The 24,625-nt window shown below is 45.9% G+C and overlaps 1 protein-coding gene across 2 annotated transcripts in view; it reads right to left on the bottom strand.

The window, feature by feature from the left end:
* LOC147701861 (uncharacterized) overlaps positions 1-24,625 on the bottom strand; it is a 750,024-nt gene that overhangs the window by 333,975 nt on the left and 391,424 nt on the right. For both annotated transcript variants that reach the window (XM_086930494.1, XM_086930495.1), the window contains exon 14: positions 7,972-9,085. In XM_086930494.1, the coding sequence (XP_086786620.1) occupies positions 7,972-9,085 (1,114 nt within the window). The remainder of the gene's footprint in view (positions 1-7,971; positions 9,086-24,625) is intronic.

The following is a 24,625-nucleotide window of genomic DNA, read 5'->3' as shown; positions in this document are numbered from 1 at the left end:
GTGAGTGTCTCTGTTCTGGGTCCCTTGGATAAATTCTTTAAGAAATCCGCCAAGGAGGTTGATATGGACTTACTTCTTGCAGAAAGAAGAGCAGAGCGTCGACGCTCAATTGAGCAGTTAAAGAAAAATCCACTGCCAGTTTCAAATAATACACAAGAACTTGTCGCCCAAGACTTGAGCGTTATTGATGGGGATGCCACTGATCTTAACCTTACCCCTAGTATATTTAGGTTTCCTACTATCTCCCCGCCCTGTAGTAGTGCCACCTGCGGAGGTCAACTTGTTTGTCCCCCTATTGATCATTCAAGCATAATTGAAACAAACATCCCCGAGACCCTTATCAGGGAAGAAGAACCAAGCCCTATGCTGTCCAACCGGTCTCTGGTTTGTATCGATCCAGGCGAGATCATTCCTGAAAAGAGTGCATTAAAATCAAGAACCACGTCTGACAAGGCTATAAGGGTTGTACACTCCCCACCAAGGAAGAAAAGGAGAAAGGGAGGGGTAAAAAGGAAAGGGCGTAGCTGCCAGACTCTATCACCACCCTTACCCAACCCAAATAGTGAGCCTGGGCCCCCACACTTAGTAGAGCCTCCACCCTCAGTTACAAGCGAACATGTATCCCCAGAGCTAGTAACCGTAGGGGCAAATGAGGTGTCCCTTGGTATTTTGGAGAAGCTTATTAAATCATATATGCTTCCCCTGCTTGAACGTGTGAGGACTATGGGAGAAAAATTGGATCGCCTTGTGGCGACCATTGAGTCTTCACATAGCACTGGCTTGGAAAAGAATAAGGGCCCATCCAACAAACCAGCCGGTTCATCTCTTATTGCTGGCAAACCTCCTAGCATTACCAGCCAACACACTATCAATACTATTAAAGCAGTCACCATCTCAAATAAAGCACCGACTGTGGTTGCGAAACCCACCCCAATAATACCCCCCGTGAAAGCAAACCCTAGGGTGGTAGTCAGCAAACCACAGGCTAAGGGAGCAGCACCGCAGACAAAGAAAGGGATGGGTAAACCCGCTGGTTCAAATGGCAAAAACAACAAACCCTTACCTTTGAAGAGAAATGTAGATCTGCCCCCAGACTCTTTAAACTTTGTTATTGTTATGACAGGCGTGCCACCAGTACAGGAAGGGGATAGAGAAAATAATGAGAGTTTAAAAAATAAAGTCATCTTTTGGCTGAAAACAAATAGACCCCTTCCTCCCAACCTTAATGGGGATATCGTTACGGTCAGAAGATGTCAGTGGGTTGGGGTGCGCCCTAAGGACATAGAGGGGGACATAGTGATCATCAACTTCAGGGACCACAGAGTTGTATCTCACCTTACAGATTGGTATGTGGGAAACAACGAGGGAGGGATTTCCACAAGGAATCTAAGCTATTTCTACCCCGAGACCTTGATTAATTCAAATGACCAACTCCCTGGTAGAAATACTAAAAACACCAAAAGCCTCCTTAAATGGTCCAATTTCACGCCAAGTTTCCATGTACCCCATTTTAACCCAGAGGCGCTGTATCGTTCCTACATCCAATCTACCTACAACTGCCCTGTACAAACGCCGGGCTGGGCTAAGTCATACACCCAGCCCATTGGTCCTCCAGCCCTATTGGATTTGCAATTTTCAAATAAGCCCCCGTATCCCATGGTTCCCCCAACACCAGCCTTCACACAGTTACAGCAGCCTCCTAGCTTTTTTCCAGCAAATCTTTATGCCAACAGGCCTACCCACCCCAAAGACCTTTGGAACATTCCCTTGAGAAACCTATATGACCCACTTTCAGGGCTTGCGTCTAATGATTGACAAGCACTAGAGAAAAGTGATGTCGGCCCTTACACTCCGTGTGTGGGAGATGACACGAGCATCCTTCCCTGTAATTTTGCTAGTGCTAAAGACCCACACCAGTGCTGTGAGGAGGGAAGTTCAGTTCACCCAGGAGAGCTAGTCTTATCAACACTGTCTCTTGCCCCACGGCAATCTATGGTTGTCTCTCCCACGGGCACATCTCCTGTGCATGCTGCTCAGGCTGGGTTAATACGCTTGACTAGGGAAGGGTCGTGCATAGAGGCACCTCCGTCCAAAGAATCTTCCTTTCAACCCTGTGAACCCCTCCCTACAGACATAATAGTCTCGTGTGTTCAAGCCTGTGTTAAGGGTACTACTTTGGGATGTTGGAATGTGGCCGGTATAGAATCTTGTTTATGTATACCTGACTGGGCTGACTTCATCCGACAAGGTGATGTTTGGTCTTTTCAGGAGACACGGTCAACCGTTCAAGTTTTCCTTCCAGGTTTCCTGAGCTTTAATAAACCTGCTGTTAGAGGCAAAAGAGGCAGGGCCATGGGGGGCCTCACTACTTGGGTTCGTCAAACTGTCGGGGTCTCAGTGAAGGAAATCCATATTGATTGCCCTGATATTTTAATAGTTAGTATGAAATCTAATAGTGGGCTGGACATTTTGTTGTTTAATGTATATGCCAGAGGTACTCCGGGTGGTCGCGTTTCAACCACCTTAACATGTTTAGATGAATTCCTTGGCTCTACCCAACCATTGGGTCATGTGGTTGTAATGGGTGATTTTAATACATGTTTTGAACCTCTAAGCAGGGAGGATGGGTTGCTAACTGAGGCAGAGGACATGATGTGGGGTATTCCACAACTCGAGCTACCTCCGATCACTAAGTGGTCCCAAGGTGCCACTTTCATCAAAGGTTTATGTCTGAATTGGGGGCTGCGTGCCCTAAATGGCCGTACAAGATCGGATAGGTTGGGCAACCCAACATTCTTCAATGGCAGGCATAGTAGTCGCATTGATTATATCCTAGTCGACACAACCTTGTGGCCCATAGTATCGGATATGTCAATTAAACCACGACCAGAAAGTGATCACGAACCACTCATAGCAGAACTGAAAGACTTTAGTTTTGCCGGGCCGATTGTGCGACATCCCAATCCCGTTCATGAGGCCATGGTACTAACTAATGATATGAGGAGGGTTCGCTGGCCAAAGGTAGCTGTAGATGTGAATGCACGTAGCAAAATAAGAACACTGGTTTCTAACTCGCCAAGGGAACTTGATAAGTGTGATAATCTGAATCGGACAATCCCTAAAATTTCAGACATTCATGCCAGCCTGTTTTTGTCCCTAAAGACATTATTTGTTAAGTACGTAGCCAATAAGGGTTTAGGAAAGGCGAGGAAACCTGCTAATTGGTTTAATGAAGAGTGCGGCAAATCTCAAACAATCTTGTTCCAAGCTTTAAAATCTAAGAATCCAGTTATGATTAAAACCAGCAGGAATGCTTATAATGATGTTAAACGGCGGGCTAAAGCCGCATGGGATGATGAGCGCTGGGCTCTCCTAGCTGAGGCCTGCGGCTCTAGGAACCTCCAGCAATTTTGGCATCTCCTCAGATGGGGACAGTCCCAGGATGACCGTCCCAGCCCCGCTTCTGTAGATCAACTAAAATGGGTGTCCCATTTTCAGGAACAGTTTAGGTGTCTTAGGGCTGGGGAAGCCCCCATTACCTGGCCATTAACCTTTGATACCCTTGTGTTCTCAGCCAAAGAGGTTGAAAATGTCTTGAATGCCATCCCTAGGGGCAAAGCGCCCGGTCCGGACTGTATCCCAGCTGATATTTTCCAGCAGGACCAAGATTTATGGGTACCGTATCTGTTGCATTTGGCAAACACGCTGGCTAGGGGCGCCAAGGTACCCTATTCATGGGCTGGTGCCGAGATCTTGCCCATCTTTAAAAAGGGTGATCGGTCGGTCCCATCGAATTACCGGCCGATCAGTCTTATTGATGCGGTACAGAAGATAGTATCCAGACTTGTTCTATCTAGGGTCCAGGCATGGATCGAGGAATATAACGTTCTCACCCCCCTCCAAGCAGGGTTCAGACCTCATGTAAGCACCCTGATCAGGCTTTTCGCTTTATGCTCCTGCACTGGAAGATGGTTACCCTGGGCAAAGGAAATTTATTTGCGGCATTCGTAGACCTTAGGTCTGCGTTTGACCTTGTCCCGAGGGCCGGGCTTTGGAATTGTCTACTAGAAATGGGCATGCCTCCCATTCTGGTCCGCCTTATAGTTAATCTCCACGCAGAGACTTATGCCTTTGTAAGATGGGGCAAACCCGGAGAGGTGACAAAGAACTTCCCTGTGTCGAAAGGTGTCAGACAGGGATGTGTTTTGGCACCCACCCTGTTTTCTCTATACATTAACAGAGTTACTAAGTATTTTGACGGCTTTCCCACGGATGCTCCCAGTCTGGCTGGCATGAAAATCCCCGTGCTCATGTTCGCTGACGACACTCTCTTGATTTCACGAACTAGACAGGGCCTACAGCTCGCACTGTCGAGGTTTGAGAGTTTCTGCAGCGAACATGAGCTGGAGGTGAACGTGGCCAAAACTAAATTTATGGTCCTGAGGGCGCATAGACAGGTTGTGGCTAGGGTTACCATGGGGGATACCCCCCTGGAGCAGACAAAGCACTTCACCTACCTGGGAGTTACTTTTAGTGACACCTTGAGCTGGACCCACCAGATCGAGCTCATGACCCTGAAACATCAACAGTTGGGCGGAGCCTTGATTAAGGAACATAAAGGGTCATTTACGAAGCCTATGTCACCGCTGATGAAGATCTATGGAGGAAAGGTCTTGTCAGTGGTGTTATATGGCGCAGAGCTTTGGGGTGGTAGTAATCAGGAGTCTTTGAAACATGCCCAAAACAAGTTTTTAAGGATGGCAACAGGTCTGCCTCAGTCAACACCACTAATCCCCCTTTTATATGATCTGGGGTGCCACTCGGTGGTCGACCAAGCAAGATTTCGACCTCTATCATTCTGGCGACGCCTGTGGACGACGCCAGAACTACACCATTACGCAGAAGCATGTTTGGAGGTAAAAAAACAGCCCTGGAGCCACTAAAATTGGATGGTTTACAGATCTTAGGGCCACCTTACAATCTCTGGGCCTTAATGAGTTGTGGTTTTCGCCCGAGACAGCTAAATTCCCATCAAAAAATGAGCTTAAAAAATGTTACTGGGAATGGGTGACGCACAACATTTTCTTAAAAACAAGTACGAGCAGTCTTTCTGGACTGTTTATGGTACACAAAGATTCTCCCAGGCTAGAAGGCTACTGGGAAATTATTACTAAACCTCTGGACCGCAAACTCTTTTTTCAATTTAGATGTGGTTCACTTCCCATAGGGGACTTTACCAAAAAGTGGGGAACTGATAGATCGGGGTTTTGCGCTAACTGTCACGGTACCGGGGAAAGTTTGACTCACTTTTTGTATATGTGCCCACTATACTCAGCCCCCAGATCCAAATGGCTCAAACCAGTATGTAGACAACTAGGCACCAGATCGGCTGTCGAAGCCTTGAGACTGTTAAAAACTAATCTGGATCCGCTCATTGTTGTGGGGGTTGCTAAGTTTCTTGGGTGGGCTTGGGTGATCAGATGTAGGTTTATTAAAAACAACTTAGTGGAGATTGTCTAAATTTTTGTAAATACTGTGGTAGTATGGTCGTGCTTGACACCTTTTTAAACTTTTTGTACAAGCTTTGTAAGAAGTCAACTCGATGTTAATGATTTAATACTGGCTTTATATGTTTCATGTGTATTGTGTATTTATGTCTTTTATGATGAATTAATCGAATAAAGACTTCTTGAACTGACTAGCCAATTCAGATGTAATTTACACTTACTGAGCGGACAGGTAATGGGGTCCCCCAAAACAAGCTCCAGAGACCTTCTATAGCTTATAACACAAAGTTCCTATATAGGAAGGGTGTTTAAACTAGGCGCTGTATCACCTGTTTGCACCATCACCTTTTAAAAAAGATTCCTCCTTTTGTATTTTATGGAGTTGTAACCATGCTGACCATATTATTTTTAATCATGTCTGCTTATGTTGACTAAAATACTGCGCTTGAGATCACGTTGTTAAAATAAATATTTTAACCTTACTGTGTCTCTTATTTACTCCTGTAGTGGACTGGTATGAGAGTATAACAAAAGAGTGTTTTCACTTCCCACTACTCCTGATATGGTCCTAAGTTGCATGTTGTAGATTGTTTAATCATTGGTTACTTTGCTATAGGACGAAGAGCTAATGTGATACTGATTGCTAGCTGGTTGGAGTTTCTAAGTAATGAGGTGAGTTTCTGGTACACCACAATTCACTAATGTCCTAGGTCTCTGTGCACAGTTCTGTGTATGAGCAGAAATCCTTGCAACATAAGTGGCAGCCCTTTCGCAGACCTTCAATTGGTAAAGTGAGCTCAATAAGAGAACTTACAGAAGAAGATCTATTAAACCAGAGCTTCAACTCTGCCCCTAGGAGGTGACAGAAGGCAACAGCAGCTGATTCATACTCAGGCTGCTTCAGCCACTTTGGCCTTGTTGCAAGTACACCTGAATGAGCTGGTTGTGTGTGTTGTTTGCCTGTTGCCAAAAATGGCCTTGAAATGAGTGATAAACTGCAAGTAGATATATAGACAGAGTCTTACAATCATATACATGGCTTTAGCCAAAACTAAAGCTACCTTGGCTGAATCAGTGGGAAAGTACTGCGGTTGATGTTTGAAATGCAACTGGGACTGTGGCAAAAAGGTCTGAAACAATAGGGTTCCATGCATAGTTATCAGCCGGGTTGACAGGAATGACTCCATAAATAGAAGGAAAACTCCTCACAGATACTGAGCAAATAATCGAAAAGGAAGTTGTAGGAGATGAGGAAAGGCATGTGGTTACTTTGGTATAAATTGGTTAAGAGGCAATAATAAATGGACCCTTTCTTTTCTAGCTGTGTTAAGGCCTGCTTAAATCTTGGTTATAGTTTGAGCAATAACCTTAAATAGATTCTCGGCAATTTGCAGAGCCTAAAATATTGGCCTGTCAAATTGTCAATCAAGGATTGGAGAGATAGTATGCTGGAGAAAATCCCAAACTTCTAGCATAGACCTTGTCAATGAGACGTCATGCAAAACAATGTTAGACAATGAGTGGGAAAATGAGGGGGAAAATGAGGGGGGGAGATACAGGTACCACTCTTTTGCTTCTTTGGCTCATCAGGAGGATAGACTTGTTCAGCAGGTATTGGGGTTTTGATGGCGAAAGAACATAGAAAAGTGAGTAAAATATATGGCAGAAAGTATCCAATCGCAGTCCACCAATAATTCTCATTGCTTAATGAACACATTAGTGGGTTGAGCTGTTATGAACCCTAAGTCAACCTACAATCGTTAAGCCCCTAGACTCCAAGAAGAAACAACACTGTGAGAGGAGGAGTAAATACAGACAAGCATGAAGAATATAATCTGCTTAGTCCCACTAGCCCGTGAGAAAAGGAAAAGAGAGAAAACGTTGAGGGAAAGGACAGTGCCAAACTAGCAGGAATAGAAAGCCATACAACAAAAGTAAAGTTGTCAGGAAGTGGCAGCATCATTTTCTCAGGATCAGATAGACCGGTAAGCTTAGGCTGCACCAGACATGAACTTCCTAACATCAAAGTCAGTACAGAGGGGAGTTAATAGTCTAACTCTTGATCAATTTCCACAACCCATTCTTCTAAAGCTTCCAATACATCGTATAACCAGATCTTCCATTAAATGGTAAGGAATATAGGAAAAGTAGCCCGACCTCTATTCTACCCCTTGACTTTAATGACAGTCCTGAGTGTTTAACACTTCCTACGCTTTGACCCAACACTCTCCTGAACTCCAGAAAGTATGCAACTGAACTCTATCTCATCCTGAAATCCAGATGTCTCCTTATAAGTTATAATATTATATCACACTGCTAAAAGGCGAAAGCAACTTGCAGCAGAAAGGGTCTCTATCCAGGCATAAAACAGCCAAGTTCCCCCCAATATATCCATTTCTCTCATTGTTCTGAGATTTTAGTGATAGTCATTCTACACATACACATGCAGATTTACACAATGTACCTTTTTTTTCAAAGCTTGGTGGTTATCAATTGTGTCCACTTTCTGAAGGTGCAAACAATCTGCTGCCTGTGAAACCTGGAGGGGGGGTGATCTGGGATTGTTAATTTCTTCAGTTGTGTGCCATTCGGTAAGGATCACGTGCAGAGAGCGATGCAAGCTGGGTGAAGGACCAACTTGGGCCACAAGTGCTGAGTGCTCGGAGTGTACAAAGTCCCGCAAGCTGTGCTCTTCATCCTCATTCCTGCCATCCTGTTTAACCCACAACGTCCATCTTGGGTGCCAAACATTCATGTAGTAATGGAAAATCTCATCTGGGCAAATATCTATAAGGATATCCAGGTATTTGGAACATAGTTTGGTTGAGCAGGTATTAGCAAGTCTATGCAGAACGCTCATAATTTGTGCTATTGTTTTCTCATCCAGATGAGCTATTTTCTGGTACAAGAGATCCAACACCAATGGCAAACAGTACCTTATGACAGCACAGGGCACAATGGACTTCAGATCAAGTGGGTCCTGAATGTCAGGACTTATTGTTAAGTACTTGACCAGGGTTTTCAGCTTGGGTATACTCTGCATGACAGAGAGGACGACGAACCGTAGTGTATTAGGTGTGCATGTCCTTGCAATGCAGCAAGCACATACCCTCCAAGGCAAATCAGCGTTTTTACAGAGGACCCTATATAAGTCAAAGCCTGGGCTGAAGAGGGGTAGAACGTCTACATAGAGATGTTCAGGGCAATGCTGAACAAGGTCTTGCATGTGTGATGTCATTATGAATATGTTCTTTACTAGAGCTTTGCCTTCTGCATACACTAGCTTCACTTTAGCTGACGGATCTGAAATGAAGAGGGAGTCCAGCTCTCCCAGCACTTCCGAGCAGTCTTTGAATGTGCTGGAGTCAAGGCTCAGGAGTCTCTTGAGGTCCATTGGTTCCAAGAACTTCATGGAGATATCATTTGCAATCCTAACTTTCTCCACACAGCTCCTTGTGATTCTTCTTGCTGCAGGTAGGCAGGCAACAATTGGCAGTTCATGGTTGTGTTGGAGGGTTTTGGTGACAACAAGTTTGTCCTTGAAGGTACTCAGTCTCAGTTCAATGGCCGCTGGGCAGCTGTAGGTGGACAACAATTTAAACATTATGTGTAATTATTCTGAAGCAAAGGGCCACGATGATTAACAAAGTGTGACACAATCATAAAAAGATTCTTAAAGTGGCAACATAACCAAACTCAATGGATCTCTTGCTCTCAACTTACAAAATATTAGTAGCAGTGATAGCTCACTCCAGTTCTTGTCATTACGAACCCCTTCAAATCAAATACGGAGCACATGAAACAGTTTAAAAGAACTGTCACATAAAACGACAGGAGCAAAAACGTTAGCACCATTATTAATCTTTTTTCTCTGTAAAGCTGTCAATTAAATCACCGTCAGCAATAACAGTCCCGCTCAGATGCAACAAAGTGGCAGAAGGTTTATCTCGATCCCTGAAACTATGCTAAATTCAAAAAGAAAAATAGTCTCCCAATTCCTATATTCACTCTCTGGTGTAATGTTTCTTATAATATTATTTTTTTTACTTCACAGCATCCATACATATATTTCCTATTGGTGCAGTAATATAGTCCCTTTCAAATGCACAGGGTCATAGAGCAAAATGTTGTGTTTTGCATATTTCTTCTCATTTAAATATGCCTACACTTGTACATAACGAACGAGTTACTTACCTTCGGTAACGATGTATCTGGTAGAGAGACATTCCAGCCGCAGATTCCTTAAATTAGAATATCCCCCGATGTTAGACTGGATCCGGAAAACTTTCCGCAGCAGCACATGTGTGTGCCAGTCGGCGACGCCGCACAGCTCCGCCCCGATGTTGTCCACAGACGTGACGTTTTCGTCGGGGAAACTTTTCCGCGCCACAACGCGGAGCCACCACCAAAAACTGCGAGTATGGGAACACTGTGCAAAAAAGAGGAAAAAGAAAAAGAAATTGCATGGTGAGACAGCACCATAAAGGACAGTGCCAGGCACTGTATAGTGAAAAATAGTGAAGGGAAAGAGCAGAGCAAAGCTCTGAGAAGCAACCCTGCAAAAGCGAAGTCTAAATCCTCCCCGGAGGCAGAAGATAATGTGAAAAAACATCATGGCAGGCGACAAACACTGCATCCACAATATATAACTGTGAAGGGCAACAAGTCAGGAACACATGAGCAATGACAATCCGCCAGAAGTCGGCACCAGAAAGGGATGTTGTATCCCTTGTAAGAAACTTGGCTGGGCCAATAGACTCCAAACCAATGGACCGTGGGGGAGGTGAAAGATCCCAAGGCGATTGGGGTGAGGATGGGGTGACATGATTAGATGCCACACTGGACGACAGGTCGTAGGGATGTAAAAAGACACATGACACATGAATATACCGCCCAAACACGAGAATGGGTGTAGTACAGCTAGCAAAACCGAATGGAGCATCCTGTCGAGGAGTAAAGTGAAAGATGTCACCCCGCAGAAAGGCAAAGCCACCCAGAGGGAGGCGAATGCAGGAAACCCAACCTGAAAAGGTCCACGCAGAACGGGGAGGATGGGTGGGAGTTAAGGAATCTGCGTCTAGACTGTGTCTCTATCAGATACATCGTTAGCGAAGGTATGTAACTCGTTCATCTGATAGAGACATCTAGCCTCAGATTCCTAAACTTAGAATAGATACCAAAGCCATACCCATAGAGGAGGCGGGTCTGCAACTAAACCCCACCAAGTTCCAGAGAGAACTTAGCTGTCAACAAGGTGACGAAACACAGTGGGGAAAGCAATACCGGCGCAGCCAGCACCCGTCTACGAAGCTCTGAAAAGAGCGGAAAGCAATGGGAGGCAAAGGCACCACAAGCCATGAAAGAACAGCACGAAAACCCTCATGTGTATACGGGGTTGAGAGAAAGAGCACAGAGCCAGAAATGGCGATGCAGGAGTGAGAGTTCATGGCTTCGTAAAAGAAGATTAACTGAGCCCAGGGTCTGATGGATACACAGGATTCGCTGCGTCGACAGGAAGCAAGACCCAGAGAGAGGACAAAACGGTATGACAGACTATCCACAACAGTGGAAAAAAGCACTGTTGAAACTGCACCAGCTAAGATACGTGGGGCAGTATTGTCAGGATGCCGAACCATGGCCAGAAAGTGTCGGCAATACCAGAAACACAAGATACTCAAGTACGCAGTCGCTCTTTCACAAAAACATGAGGGTGGACGGCAATACGCAAAAGCACCCAGAACAGGATCACAGTAACACTGGTATTCACGTGGAAGTTAGGAATACATTTAAGAATACCGTGTGGCTTCCAGAACCACACCAAGTATAGGGAAGTCCCACTGTAGGGTAGCATGAGCAGCCCAGATGTGAAGGACAGGCAACCGGCAAAAAGGGTCAGCACACACACAGAAGAGCTCGCACCATGAGCAGACCGGGGCGAAGACCACATACATCGCAGCAAGGAACGTTGCTTGTGCGACTCCGCTGTGGGAACAGCACAGAGCAGATATACATTAAGAAAAATACACATCTAAAAAGGGTGTGTTGCATAAGAGAAGACAAGGGTACGCCATATGTACCAACAGTCCGGTGAAGTAGAGTTGGACAGGACAATGTCCAGATCCGTAAGTGACATCAGCCACCCGTCCAGGGGGAGCCGCAGTCCCCGGCTAGATAGATGAAGAGATGGAGCAGGACACAAAAGTGGAAACAGCCAGGACCAATGTAATGGCCTAGGGATGTACAGGGAAGACCACCCAAGAAAGCGAGAATCCTAAAGAGAACACTTCTCCTAAGAGTGTTACGGCAGGAACCCAATGCAGAAGCGTGGAGAACACCTGCGCGGAAGCAGCAGGGAAATAGGAAAAACTCCTGTTTGGGAAGTGCCCAGAAAATGAGGGCACAAGGCAGTGGACAGTATAGACATACATGGTGAAGACACCACTGCCTACAGACAAGTTTAGACAGGACTGAAGTACGAGAAATTATCACCTATCACGGAGAGTAGAGGGTAGAACTAGTCATCGCAGAAGCAGAAGAAAGAACGCAGGCACCCCATGATAGCTAACAGACCAGGGTGCACCCACACTATGCGCAAACACTGGAGAAGTGTGCCATGCAGCGGCTCTGCCCTTGCGCTATACGATGGCAGGGCGTCAGCTGCGAAAGAACTGTGGTGAAACGGAACAGAACAAGGGGAGCACAGCGAAGCTGAAAAGCACCCCTTGGTAGGGAACTTCTACTGATGCTTCGAAGTACTACGTAAAACCGTAAACCGCAACCCTAACTGAAAGCACAATAGAGCGACGCCAGCCTGTGGGTCGCATAACAGCAGAAAGAGAGGACAGACTGATTCACAGAAGAACCTCTGTGAGAACGACTCCACAGGAGCGTATTAAGCCTTCCTTGTAGAAGGCAGCTACATAATAGCCAGCTAATGCCCCACATAGGATAAGTCTTAACCACGGCAAAGGGGCTCCTCTTGAGACAAGCTCACCGATAAGAGAACTGAAAGGAAGGCAGAACCAGCTAACCAGCTGTACTGACCACAGACAAACACAGCGGAGTAGTCAATTAGACAATCTGGGTATTACGCCATGAACCCAGGGTCCCAAACAAACAAGGCCAAACTGCCTATGCACAAGAAAAATATAAGCCAGAAGTAAGAGAAAGGCAGGCCGCAAGTGCCAGACAATCATGTAAGACCAGGCATGAGGCGGGAGACCGCTGAATCAGCATGACAGTCAAAAAGGTCCACGCCATTGAATGGCATATCCCAAAGAGCGTCCCGAAAACGACTATTGTGCAGCCATGCATGGCGGCGCAGAGCAACCGACCGGGCCATTGCCCTACTCACAGAGTCTGTAGCGTCCAGGGCCGATCAAAGGGAAAATGGTGCCATTCCCCGGCCATCAACAATAGGGCGATGCAATTCAGCCCGAGGCCCTTCTGGGTGAGAAGGAAGAAAGAGCTCAACCAAGTCAAAAAAGGGCAAAAGATGCACGTGCGAACACGTAAGACGTGTTCACGGCACGGAGGCCCGCACTGCAGAGGCAAAAATGTGGCAACCACATGTCTTCAGCCACCGAGACTTCTTAGTGGGAGGTAGCAACAGCAGAGCAGAAGAAGGCTACAAAGCAAAAGCCACCTGGACAACCAGACCCTGAGCTTTAGGGTGAAGGGACAAGCGGACAGGATCGTCTGGGGCCGGGCGATGTCGGCAAGCAATAGCCCGATTAACAGGGTCACCAGAGGAGGGCCATGCCCAGGTACTAACCAGGATGTCAAACTAAAACCCACCAAAGGGCAGCAAAGGCTCCACGTCCACAGGCTCCATGTGAAGGAGATCAAGTAAAGGATCAGAGGCAGAGAAACCACAGGGGGCTGCAAGTGAAGAATATCCGCAGTGCTGCGAACAGCCCTCGCGAAAGCCGCACTAGCCTCTGTCGCTGTTCTGGGGGCGACAACAAACCATTGGTCGGGGATGGTTGAAGGCTAACTCGTCCACTAGACAGTAAAGGTGGAGAAGCCTGAGGTTGATCTGAAGGATATGGAACGCTAGGCACCTGCACCAAAGGGCATCAAAATGACCCCGAACACGGTGAGCCCAGAGGGATTTCATCCTCCTGTAATAGAGGAGCCGTAGGCGATGGCACCGGCACTGACCGACGCCGAGACGGCGTTGCATCAACGTCAAGAACCTCCAGAGGGGACTCGATCGGGCGCGGCCCGATGGCGACTCAACCTCCACCTGCGGGGAAGAAAGAGGTCGACAGGGCTTCTAACTCGGTGCCGCAGCGGACGTCAGCACAGGAAGCCGCACATGCCTATGCAGCGACTGGACGGGTGGGCTGGGCGGACGGCTGGGATGCCCCTCTGGGACGTCTCTCGACGTCGTATCAACTACGGAACTGAAGTTGATGCACACAGCCGGCGCGAGGACGATTCTGCCGGCAAAGACCCAACATGAGTGCCTTCCTCCTCTGTGGGACCCGAAGGCGCACCAGGGAGAGGGGGTGAACCTGAAGAAAGCCTGGAGAGCCCTTGAATAGGGCTTCATCCTGGTCGTCGTCACTCCGACACCCAGAGAGGGTGGGTACGGGGCAGATGACTCCTGGGCGCCTGTGCCTGGCAAAGACCGAGAGCAGCGGGCTCCAGCGTCACGTTTACGGGAGGGCGACCTCGGCGACTTATGCTTGTGCTTACCTGTCTCCGAACGACTTCTGCGGGAATGACCCCGCGAGGGGGCCCGATCCCGAGAGGGAGATCGGCGGCGTGAAGGCGCAGGACTGGACATCCGGGCGGCCACCAGCTTCATACGACGCTCCCTTGGTTTCATCTGCCGACAGGCGTCGCACTCTTCGGAGTCGTGGTGCACTCCCAGGCACCACATACATATTGCGTGCGGATCCGTGACCGACATTTGTCTCGTACAGGTCTCACACGCCTAAACGCCCAAAGGCATCGCACACTGTCCAGTGACGTTGAAGGCGTTGAGAAGGCCTAACAATTAGGCGAAGGAACCACTGGTTTTCCTGGACCCGCATTGGGACCCAGAAAAGAAGAAGGCCGACGTCAGCATGCCAGGGGTCTTATTTGGCTCCGCTGACCGTGGACAACGTCAGGGTGGAGACGTGCGGCGCCGCCCCCGGCACGCAGAGGTGCTGCTGCGGAAAGTTTTCTGGATCAAGTCTGACGCCTGGAGATATTCTAAGTTAAGGAATCTACGGCTAGATGTCTCTATCAGATAATCATAATCTATATATCAGGCGTTTCAAAATGAATCCCTTTGTGGTAAAAGTAATTCAGGCAGTCAATATGAAGATATCCCATAATTAGTGTCAAACTTTTAGGGATACATAGAGGAAAGAGATTGTAAGGACTTATCTCAGTGGGAAAGGAGTAGACCACCAGCACCTCACCGCACAATACATTCTTGCTCTTTCTCCCCAAACTCTTTCCCCGCAAACCTCGAGACCTAGAACCTCACATATCTTCCCCTTTCAAAGCAATGAAAACATTATTTCCATCCTCTTGTACAACAATCAAAACAATATTCAGCAATAAAAATAAAGTGAAAGATACATACAATGACATAAACAAAGATAAATGTGATGACATACACAAAAAAATATATATAAAAGGGAAAAATCAATGCATGACATAATTCAAATATGCAGGAACACAGCGTTTCCTTGGACAATGGTCATGTGTCGGGCTCCTGACAGGAGAATTATCTTTAACACCAAATTGCATATGCCATTCCACAAAAGCCAATTGTCCCTCCGGTACAACCAAACAATCTCTCCTTATTCCAGACTCTACCATTGCTCATGTGCACATCATTTAGCCAGAACCTGAACCGGGAAAGTAAACTTAGACCCCCCCAGAAATTACATGTCCAGGTTTTTACGCATGCAGCCAAAACACCTTCTGGAATTTGTCCTGCACTCCTATCCCATCTTCAGCAACACCCTGCATCTTGGTCTGAATGCCCCTCCTCACATCCTCAACTCCATGCAATAACTAGGGGTCTATAGGACGAGAATCCATCCATTCTCTCCTGAGTTTGGTGCCAGGCAAATTCCCTCGCAACAAAACAAATCGGGAAACACCTGTGCTGTCATTGGGAGTGGTTCTCAGGGCCCAAATCATGTCGTCGATAACTATTGTCCAATTCAATTTTTTAACCAAAGCCAACTGTAAACGTCCTTTCAAAGTACAATTAGATCATTCAACTAATCCATTGTTTCTGGGATGATAAAGAGCAGTCTATGTGCTTAATGCCTACCTCTTATAAATGCTATAATTTCAACAGAGAGTAAGGAAACAAGTTACTTACCTGTAACTTCAGATAGCCAGTATTGGTATCTTTCATAGATTCACATGCCTGAATCATTCCCCGTCGCGGGAGTCCCACGATAAAACAATAGGAGTGCCAAAAGTAAATAACAGTAGTAGTAGTAGGCACCAAGGAAAAGGCCTGAGGCCTAGATCTTAGCATCTTATCTACGTCATTATGCTAAAAGAACCAAAAAATTGTCCCAACCAATCAGCTATCAGAACCCTCTAGAACACACTCTGCAGAGCCCGTTCTCCTCAGATTTTCCTTAGCACAAGTGGGAAGTAAGTGTCCCAAAGCATAGAGAACTGACTCTACCGGGAGGAGGGTGGGCGCATGTGAATCTATGAAAGATACCAATACGGGATAACTGAAGTTGCGGGTAAGTAACTTGTTTTCTTATCCAGTATTGGGGTATCTTTCATAGATTCACATGCCTGAATAAGAGTAGCAAGCGGTATACCAAGTATACAGTCGGTTGCAGATGGCGGGAGACTAGAGCTCATAAAACTCCCAAATTGCATCCATAACGTGTTAACAAAAGGGTATAATAAACCAAATTTTAAATTTTCAAAGCATGCCACAGACACAGGGAAATGAAACATGCACAGTAATATCACTATATGGATATGCAAGTTATCATGAATATTAGCTATATATCAAAAACCAATCTACAATTCCAGAAATTGTGTGTATCATAAATAATGACAGCCATGGATATCATAAAAAAAAAACAGATAAGGTACCTGAAACTGACCTCAAAGAAAAAGATGGCGTAGGACAGCCTGTCCAACAGCTGCATCCGCTTGATGTGTAGATTGAAGGCAGTAATGCCTCGTGAACGTGTGGACATGCTTCCATGTTGCAGCACAACAGATATTTTCTAAAATCACTCCAGCAAACAACGCTGTAGAGGCTGCCACAGTCTTTGTAGAGTGGGCCTTGGCTCTCCTTAGCAATGGCCTGTTAGCCTTGTCATGGCAGAAATGAATTGTAGATGCTATCCATCTCGCAATTGTGGCTTTTGTGACTGCAATTTCCAGAGTAGCTTGGCCGTATGCCACAAACAACTGGTCAGATTTTCTAATGACCTTTGTTTTTTGTAGGTAGAATTTTAAACATCTTTTAATATCAAGAGAATGCAAGGCTCTTTCCGCTGGTGTAAACGGATTTGGAAAGAAAGTCCTTAGTCTCACTGGTTCATTGAGGTGAAACTGTGACGGTACTTTAGGTATGATGTAGGATTAGTCCGGAGTGAAATGTAGTAAATGGTTCCTTTATAGAGAAAGCCTGAATTTCACTCACTCTTCTAGCAGATGTTAGAGCCAAAAGTAAGGCAACTTTCCACGTGAGAAATTTTAGTTCAGCCTAGTGGATCGGCTCAAATGGGTGTTTCATTAGTTGCATCAGGACAGTGTTAAGTTCCCACTCCGGCGGGGGAGGCCGTACTGGAAGAAACGCTTGGAAAAGTCATTTCATGAACTGCTTGATCAATGAGGATGAACATAAAGAAGGAAGTTTCGTTATTTTTCTGAATCTGGAAAGTGCGGCTAAATGGACTTTAACTGATGAAAAAGTGAGTCTAGATCTAGCCAGATGTAGCAAATAAGGGAGGATCTGTTCCGCAGGAGCTTCCACCCGGTGAACATTGTTAGCCTCGCACCAGCAGCAAAAACGGCTCCATTTTAGTTGTTAAGTCTTATTTGTGCTCTGAGCTTGCGATTTTGTCAAGATGTCACGACAGTCCGGGGGGATGTTAAGGTCCTTAAATTCTAAGAAATCAGAATCCATGTGTGTAAATGTAGAGATTGAGGGTCCAGGGCAACCACCTGACCTCTGTCCCTCAACAACATTGTGGGTGTTGGAAGAAGACGGATCGGCTGTTCCTGGGATAGTAACAGAAGTTCTTGGAACCAGTACTGCCGTGGCCACCGGGGTGCAATCAGGATGAGAAGGCAACCCTCCAGCTTCACTTTGCGTATTACTCTCGGGATTAGAGGTATTGGGGGAAAGAATAAGCACAAATCCCTGACCATCGCATGGACAGGGCATTCCCCCTTGATCCCTGTTGAGGGTATCTGCTGGAGTAATATCGCCATTTTTTGTTGTCCCTTGTGAACAAATCCAGTACCGGCGTGCCCCAAGTTCGGAACACCTTGTTCACTTGAACCTGCTCTAGATCCCACTCGTGGCAGTCCGATTGGGTCCTGCTGAGCGTGTCCGCCAGGGTATTGTGGAGACCCCTGACATGTTCTGCTTTGAGGGTTATGTTGTGGAGTGTGACCCATTTCCACAACTCCCGAGCGGCTCATGATAAAGTTGCCGATCTTGTCCCTGCTTGCTTGTTTACGTAAAACATGCTGGTGGTATTGTCGGTCTGAACCAGTATTGATGAACCTGCAATCCTTGGAAGGAAAGCTTGCAAGGACAGAAAAATTGCTTGTAGTTCCAGGCTGTTGATGTGTTGTTTCTTGTACTCTTGAGATCACTTTCCTTGTATCTGCAAATCCTGGAGATGACCTTCCCATCCTTCCATGGAGGCATCATTTGTTAAAACAAAATCTGGAATATCTTGAATGAAAGTGAGTCCTTCTGTTAAGTTGATCATCTGTGACCACCAATGTAGAGCAGTCTTCATGCGTGGTGTGGCTTTCAGGGTGTCGTCGAAGGAACCCACGGCTTGTTACCACTGAAGGTGCAGCTCCTCCTGTCTCATTCTAAGTCTTGCCAAAGGGATGAGATTTATAGCTGAAGAGCACATCCCCGGGAGTGAACCATACAAGCGGACAGAAACTGACTTTTTTCTTGATATCAGAGTTGCCAGCTTTTGAAGACGAACCTGTCATTCGTGAGATAAGAATGCCTTGCACTGGACCGGGTCCAGCAGAGCTCTGAGAAATGGAAGGACCTGCATCGGGCGTAACTGAGATTTGCTCTTGTTCACAGTTAGCCCCAGAGAGTTGAAAAGATGAAGAGACCTTTGATTAACCAATCGTCTAAATACAGGAATACTTGGATTCCCCGGCATCTTAACGCTGCTGCTACAGGAGCTGGGCACTTTGTGAAGATCCTTGGAGCCGATTTCAGTCCAAACGGGAGCACTTTGAACTAATAATGGGCGCCAGCCACATTGAAGCGAAGATATTTGCGATGTTTGGGGTGAATTGGGATGTGGAAGTAAGTGTCGTCCATATCCAGAGAAGCCATAAGATCTCCCTCGTTTAGGCAACCTAGAATCTCTGAAAGTGTAACCAATGCGAAATCCTTGTTTTTTTAGGAATCTGTTCAGGTTGCGAAGGTCTAAAATCGGTCGCCATTCCCCAGATTTCTTTTTGATCAGGAAAAATCGAGAATAGAATCCTGTCCATTTCTCATGTGATGGAACCTTCTCTATTGCATTCTTGAGGAGCATTGTTAAAGCTTCTTTGAATAATAAGTGAAGACGTGGGGGAGGGGGTCCCTTGGGCAGAGTGGTAGGTGGCTTGTTGACAAATTCTAGGGTATGTCTGTTCACGAGGTCTAGAACCCATTGATCTGTTGTAATTTTTTGCCACTTGTCCACAAATGCTGAACTTTTCGCGACCACAGGAATGGGGATAGGTGTGATTGGTGCCCTGCGGAGATCACTGCTTCCTGTTGGCATCTCGTCCTTGATTATGTGATCGTTTTCGACCGCCCTGACGAGAGAAACCAGCCGTGTTGGATTGCTGGTATGAAGATTGATAAATCTGTCTATATTGGGGCTGGTATTGCCTGTTCTGCTGGTTTTGGTATCCTCCTCTGGAGGAAAACCCACGCCCCTTTGCGCCTCTGAAGGTTCCGCGTTTGTATTGCAAAGAACCCAATGATCTTGCAGTGTCCGTATCAGTTTTTATAGCTTGGAGGGCTTCATCAATGTGTTTTCCGAACAACGATACACCATCATAGGCCATGTCCAAAAATTTTATCGGGACTTCATGTCTGAAAGTGGTGGCCTTAAGCCAACCCTGACGTCTGAGTACTGCCGCCCCTGCTATCTGGCAAAAATTCGTATTAACAAGGTCTAGTGCGCAATCTATGGTTTTGGATGCCGCACGTTCTCCCTCTAATAGGATTTTCCTTGCTTCTTGTCTCCTGTACTCAGGAATAAGTTCAATAAGCCCAACCATATCTGACCACCATTGGCGGTCATAACGCCTGATTATTGCTAGGGAGTTAGCTGCTCTACTAGAGGCAGCGGCCATTGTTGAAAACTTCTTGCCGATCAAGTCAAGACGACGCCCTTCCTTGTCAGGCGGTGTAGTAATGGGTGTTGCCGGGTTCTTTGATCTTTGTTGAGCAGCCTGAGAAATGACCGAATTTGGCAGAGGGTGTGCAATAAGACAGGATGGACTATTAGCAAGAGCTCGATATTTCTTATCTATCCGTGGAAGCACTGCTGGTACAGATGCAGGAGTTTTCATGATTTTGATCCCTTCGTCCCAGATGTAATCAATTATCGGGACAGCCCTCATAATCTTCCTGGATTCCTCCTTGAAATCATGTAGGAAGCATTATGTTTGCTCAACTGTGAAAGACAATTGAAATCTAGCAGCAGCTCGCATTAGATTGTGAAATCCCCCTATATCCTCTGGGGGTGAATCAGATGGTAGAGGAGTAGGTGGTGAAGGCATCAGGATAATGTAAGAATCCCAAGGATCCGCATGAAGGGTTTCTGGTAGTTAACCCTCATCAACTTCCTCTTCAGAAGATGTGTCCTGACCACGATGAGGGTCTGGAAGCTGTTGTTCTTGAGGAGGGTCTGGAAGCTGAGGCGTTGGAACAGGAACGTCAGGTGGAGGCAAAGGATCCGGAACCACCACAGGTGGAGGTGGAACTTGTGGATAACTTGCTGAGGAGGAAACCGTTGTCTGTAATCTACTAACATGGCTTGCAGGTCCTGTATAAGGGTTGGAGGCAGATGACTCATCTCACTCTGGCGAGATTGTCTATGGTAAACTCTGTGATGTAGAACGACAATGTCCTCTTGGTAATACTGCTCATGGTAATCCTCCTACTCCTCTTCATTATCATCATCTTGACATTTGATGTGTAATTCAGAAGGATGATGAGCTATCCTAAATGGTTCTTCATCCTCTTTCTCATCATCCTCTTCCTGCACATATGTTTCAAGGAGATGTGAAGGGGTAAGCAGGGAAATATTGCTATACTCATGTCTTTGAAATGTTTTCAGCTGAAAACTCCTAGATGAAACAGGCATTGAATGAGTAGGATCCACAGTCAATGCAGGTGTCGTAGACGGAACAGGTAAGTCCACCGTCGATGGAATTGTTGTCGATGGGGATCTCCGTCGATGTACTTATTGCCGACTGGCTTTTTGTCACTGTCGTGGACGGGATCATCATCGACTGGCTCGACGTTGACAGGATGGTCGTCGACAGGGCAGTTGACAACTGCGTCTTCGTCGACAATACTACTCTCGTCGACGGTGTAGGCTTCGTCGACTGTATTGTCGTCGACGTGGACTTCCACGCTGACTTCGTCAACGAGGTCTTCGTAGACGATTCTTCAACGACGGTCTTTGACAGGATAGTAATCCTCGCCGACAGTATAGGAGAGGTGATAGACGTCATCGAGACAGTCTCCGTCGACGATGGAGCAGAAGAAGTGACAGAAATCACAGACGGAGGTAAAGATAGAGATTATGAAAGGCTTTTACTCACAGTTTTTGTAGACGCCTTCTTAGAGTCCTTGAGAGCAGGAGACTGCGCTGACCCAGAGGAGATGTGAGAAGGACCAGAAGTAGAGTGGGAAGATTTATGGTGTTTCCTCTCTTCACTCGAAGAGCTGTCCTGGGATCTAGCTCTCTTGCTAGAGGTTGAGGCTCTATCATCATCCTCAGCCGAAGAGGGTTTAGGCCACAATAGCACTCTTGCCTCCCTATTCCTGAGAGTTATAGTAGGGAAGGTACGACAAATTTTGCAATCTTTTGCCTCATGTTTAGGGTAGAGGCAGTAGATATTGACCTTATGTTGGTCATCAACATGGACTCTCTTCTTCTCGTAGGTTCTGCAATGCTTAAATAAGGCTTTCTTGTCAGACATCATGGAAAACTGAGTGGCACTCAGGTAGACTCCCTTCCATACGACGTGCAGTGAAAATCTGAGGAGAACTGGCTCTGCAGAGTGTGTTCTAGAGGGTGCTGATAGCAGATTGGTTGGGACCATTTTTTGGTTCTTTTAGCATACTGACGTAGATAGGCTGCTAAGATCTAAGCCTCAGGCCTTTTCTTTGGGGCCTACTACTCCTACTGTTATTTACTTTTGGCACTACTTTTGTATTTACTGTGGGACTCCCGTTTCGGCGACGGGGAATGATTCAGGCATGTAAATCTATGAAAGATACCCCAATTCTGGACAATTGTGTTCCATTATCGGTCACCAATTCACCCAGGTAGCCTTCCCTTCGACATACCTCCTGCATAAGTCGTATAATATCCAGTGTCCTAATTATGCTCACAAATTTCCCCTCAGGCCACTTAGTCAAATAATCAATTAAAACTAAAGTCTACTTAAATGTTGCTCCTAACACTTTATATGGACCTGAAATGTCCAATGCCAATTTATACTATGATGCCATGGGTTTAACTGAAAACGGATGCACCACTTGGGGTTTCAGGCTCTAATGGATTCTTGAAAATCGAAATATCTGCACATGTGTAAGATTATAGAACAGCAGCTGCAATTTTGACTTTAAAAATGAGGTCAGCATTTCTATATTTACCACATTACCAATAATGTTGCCTTTATATCATTTTACACTGTTTCTCCAATATACTTTTTAAATGATAACGAAAGTTGTCCTTTAAAACTGCACAATATTTAGTAAAAACTGACTGTAACCTTCATTATTGGGACACCTTTTATTTTTAAAACAATCACCAACCCTAGTTTCATTCTTGTGCATTTGTTTGTATGAAATTAAGGAGCATTAAAAATATCACAAACTGTTACACTTTGCAAACCTGTTCATATTTTTATACTGGGACAACGGTCAGTAATAAAGGCTAAGCTTATAGCTCACTATATTAGAGGGCTCGCCCTAAGTCTTTGCGATTCTGAACCATATATACCTTTGCAAACAATTTACACACGTGAAAGCATATTTTGCCTTTGCAGCAGACGGTCCTCTTTAAACAAAAATACAGTGGTACTGTTAACTGACAGCCAACTGTTTTGTACTACTTCTCTAGTGGACAAAATGGACATCAAAATGTGGCCATGACCGCAAAACAATGTGGCAACACGAATTCCACATCCCTAGGTTGGGCGATGCCCACTGTACCTTAGGACTGTTCTCTGCAAATTCAAGGCATAGGAGGTCAGAGAAACTACACATGTTATGTTTTATCTTTTGTAAAGTGCCTGGTTACTCCCGAAGGAGCGTCCCCACGCTAGAAAATTACAGCACTATTATTCAGTGGTGTCAGGTAAGGTCCCTCTTTAGGGGCTACCAGTCCTAGGTACTTCACTTGCATAACCAGGTCTTAAAACTTTTCCAGACCCACACATCTGATGGCTTCGTCCTGTGGTCCAGTGGCACAGACTGCCATAGTTTGACAGTAAGATAGCAAGATACCTAAAAGAACTCAACCCCCACCCCACACACATTCTGTTTATTCTGGGGATCGCAGTCAATGCGGCATCATAGAACCCGAGGTGTCTGTTTGGAACGGAAGTTTGAATCAAAGGGGACAAATATCGAGGGCCTTTGTGGTTGAGTACCCTGTGTGTAAAACAGATTGATTTAAAAAACTGTTTTTGTTAAAAAAAAACTTTATTTTTCATTTTTATTCATAAACGTAGTCAACTGGCAGTTTTGTAGCACGTTACACACGTCTGATATCATAGTGATGAATACAAGGGTGGTAGTAGGAAGTGCATGACATCACACAATGCTTTAGAATCGGATTATTCAACACCCTCTCCTTCCCCCTCATCAATTCTCGTGATATGCCCACTTATCCAGTCTTTTCGCCCGTTTCTAATCTATGCTATTGGGATTGTCTTCCCCCCCCCGCTCCCGTGCCCCCTATGTGCTATAATTGGTGGTAACTCCCGCCCCTGGGTCCGAATACACGTCTGACTCTTAGGAAAGGGGGCGGGGAGGGGGTCGGAGGTAGTCTGTTAGTGCTCCTAGCTTGTGGTCCCTCCTGCATAACCACATACGTGTTTCCTCAGCCAGCGCCCACTCCGCTACATCTTTGTGACACTTATCGAATGTTGGGGAATATATAGAAGAATGCCATGTAATGGCTACTCTACGAGGAGCTAAAACCATCGCTAGTTGTCCGAATTTTTAAGTAGTTTTTCTTTTCTAGGGTAGTTTGAGCAGCCCTAGTAGACAACATTCGGGTCAATTAAACGATATATGTGAGCGAGTCACCCATTTCAGGTCCTCGACTATTGAGTGCGAGAAGGAGTATATTGGCTTCAACCCCAAGCCAGATGCAAGAAGCCTGCTCCACTCGTGTTGCACCGTGGGCATGTGTCCGGTCGAGCAGGGTCTATCCTATGAAGATGTACTGGTTTTCTTCAGGACGTTTGTTTGCCCTGCTAGATTATGATGAAAAGAAGGGTTGTAGTCTCCAAACGCAGTTGATGAAGAAGTGGTCAGAGAGATATCGTCCCAAGTGTGTTACAACCACCCCATCTTGTATGATACTATCTGAACACAGTATTCTATCTAATCTGCTGTAGGTCTTGTATGCTGCGAAGTGGCATGTAAACCCCCTCTGTGA

Source organism: Lissotriton vulgaris, chromosome 7 (assembly GCF_964263255.1).
Source record: "Lissotriton vulgaris chromosome 7, aLisVul1.2, whole genome shotgun sequence".
NCBI classification, from domain to species: domain Eukaryota; kingdom Metazoa; phylum Chordata; class Amphibia; order Caudata; family Salamandridae; genus Lissotriton; species Lissotriton vulgaris.
Note: the sequence above shows the minus strand (reverse complement) of the source record. Positions and strands in the feature narration are given on the sequence as shown.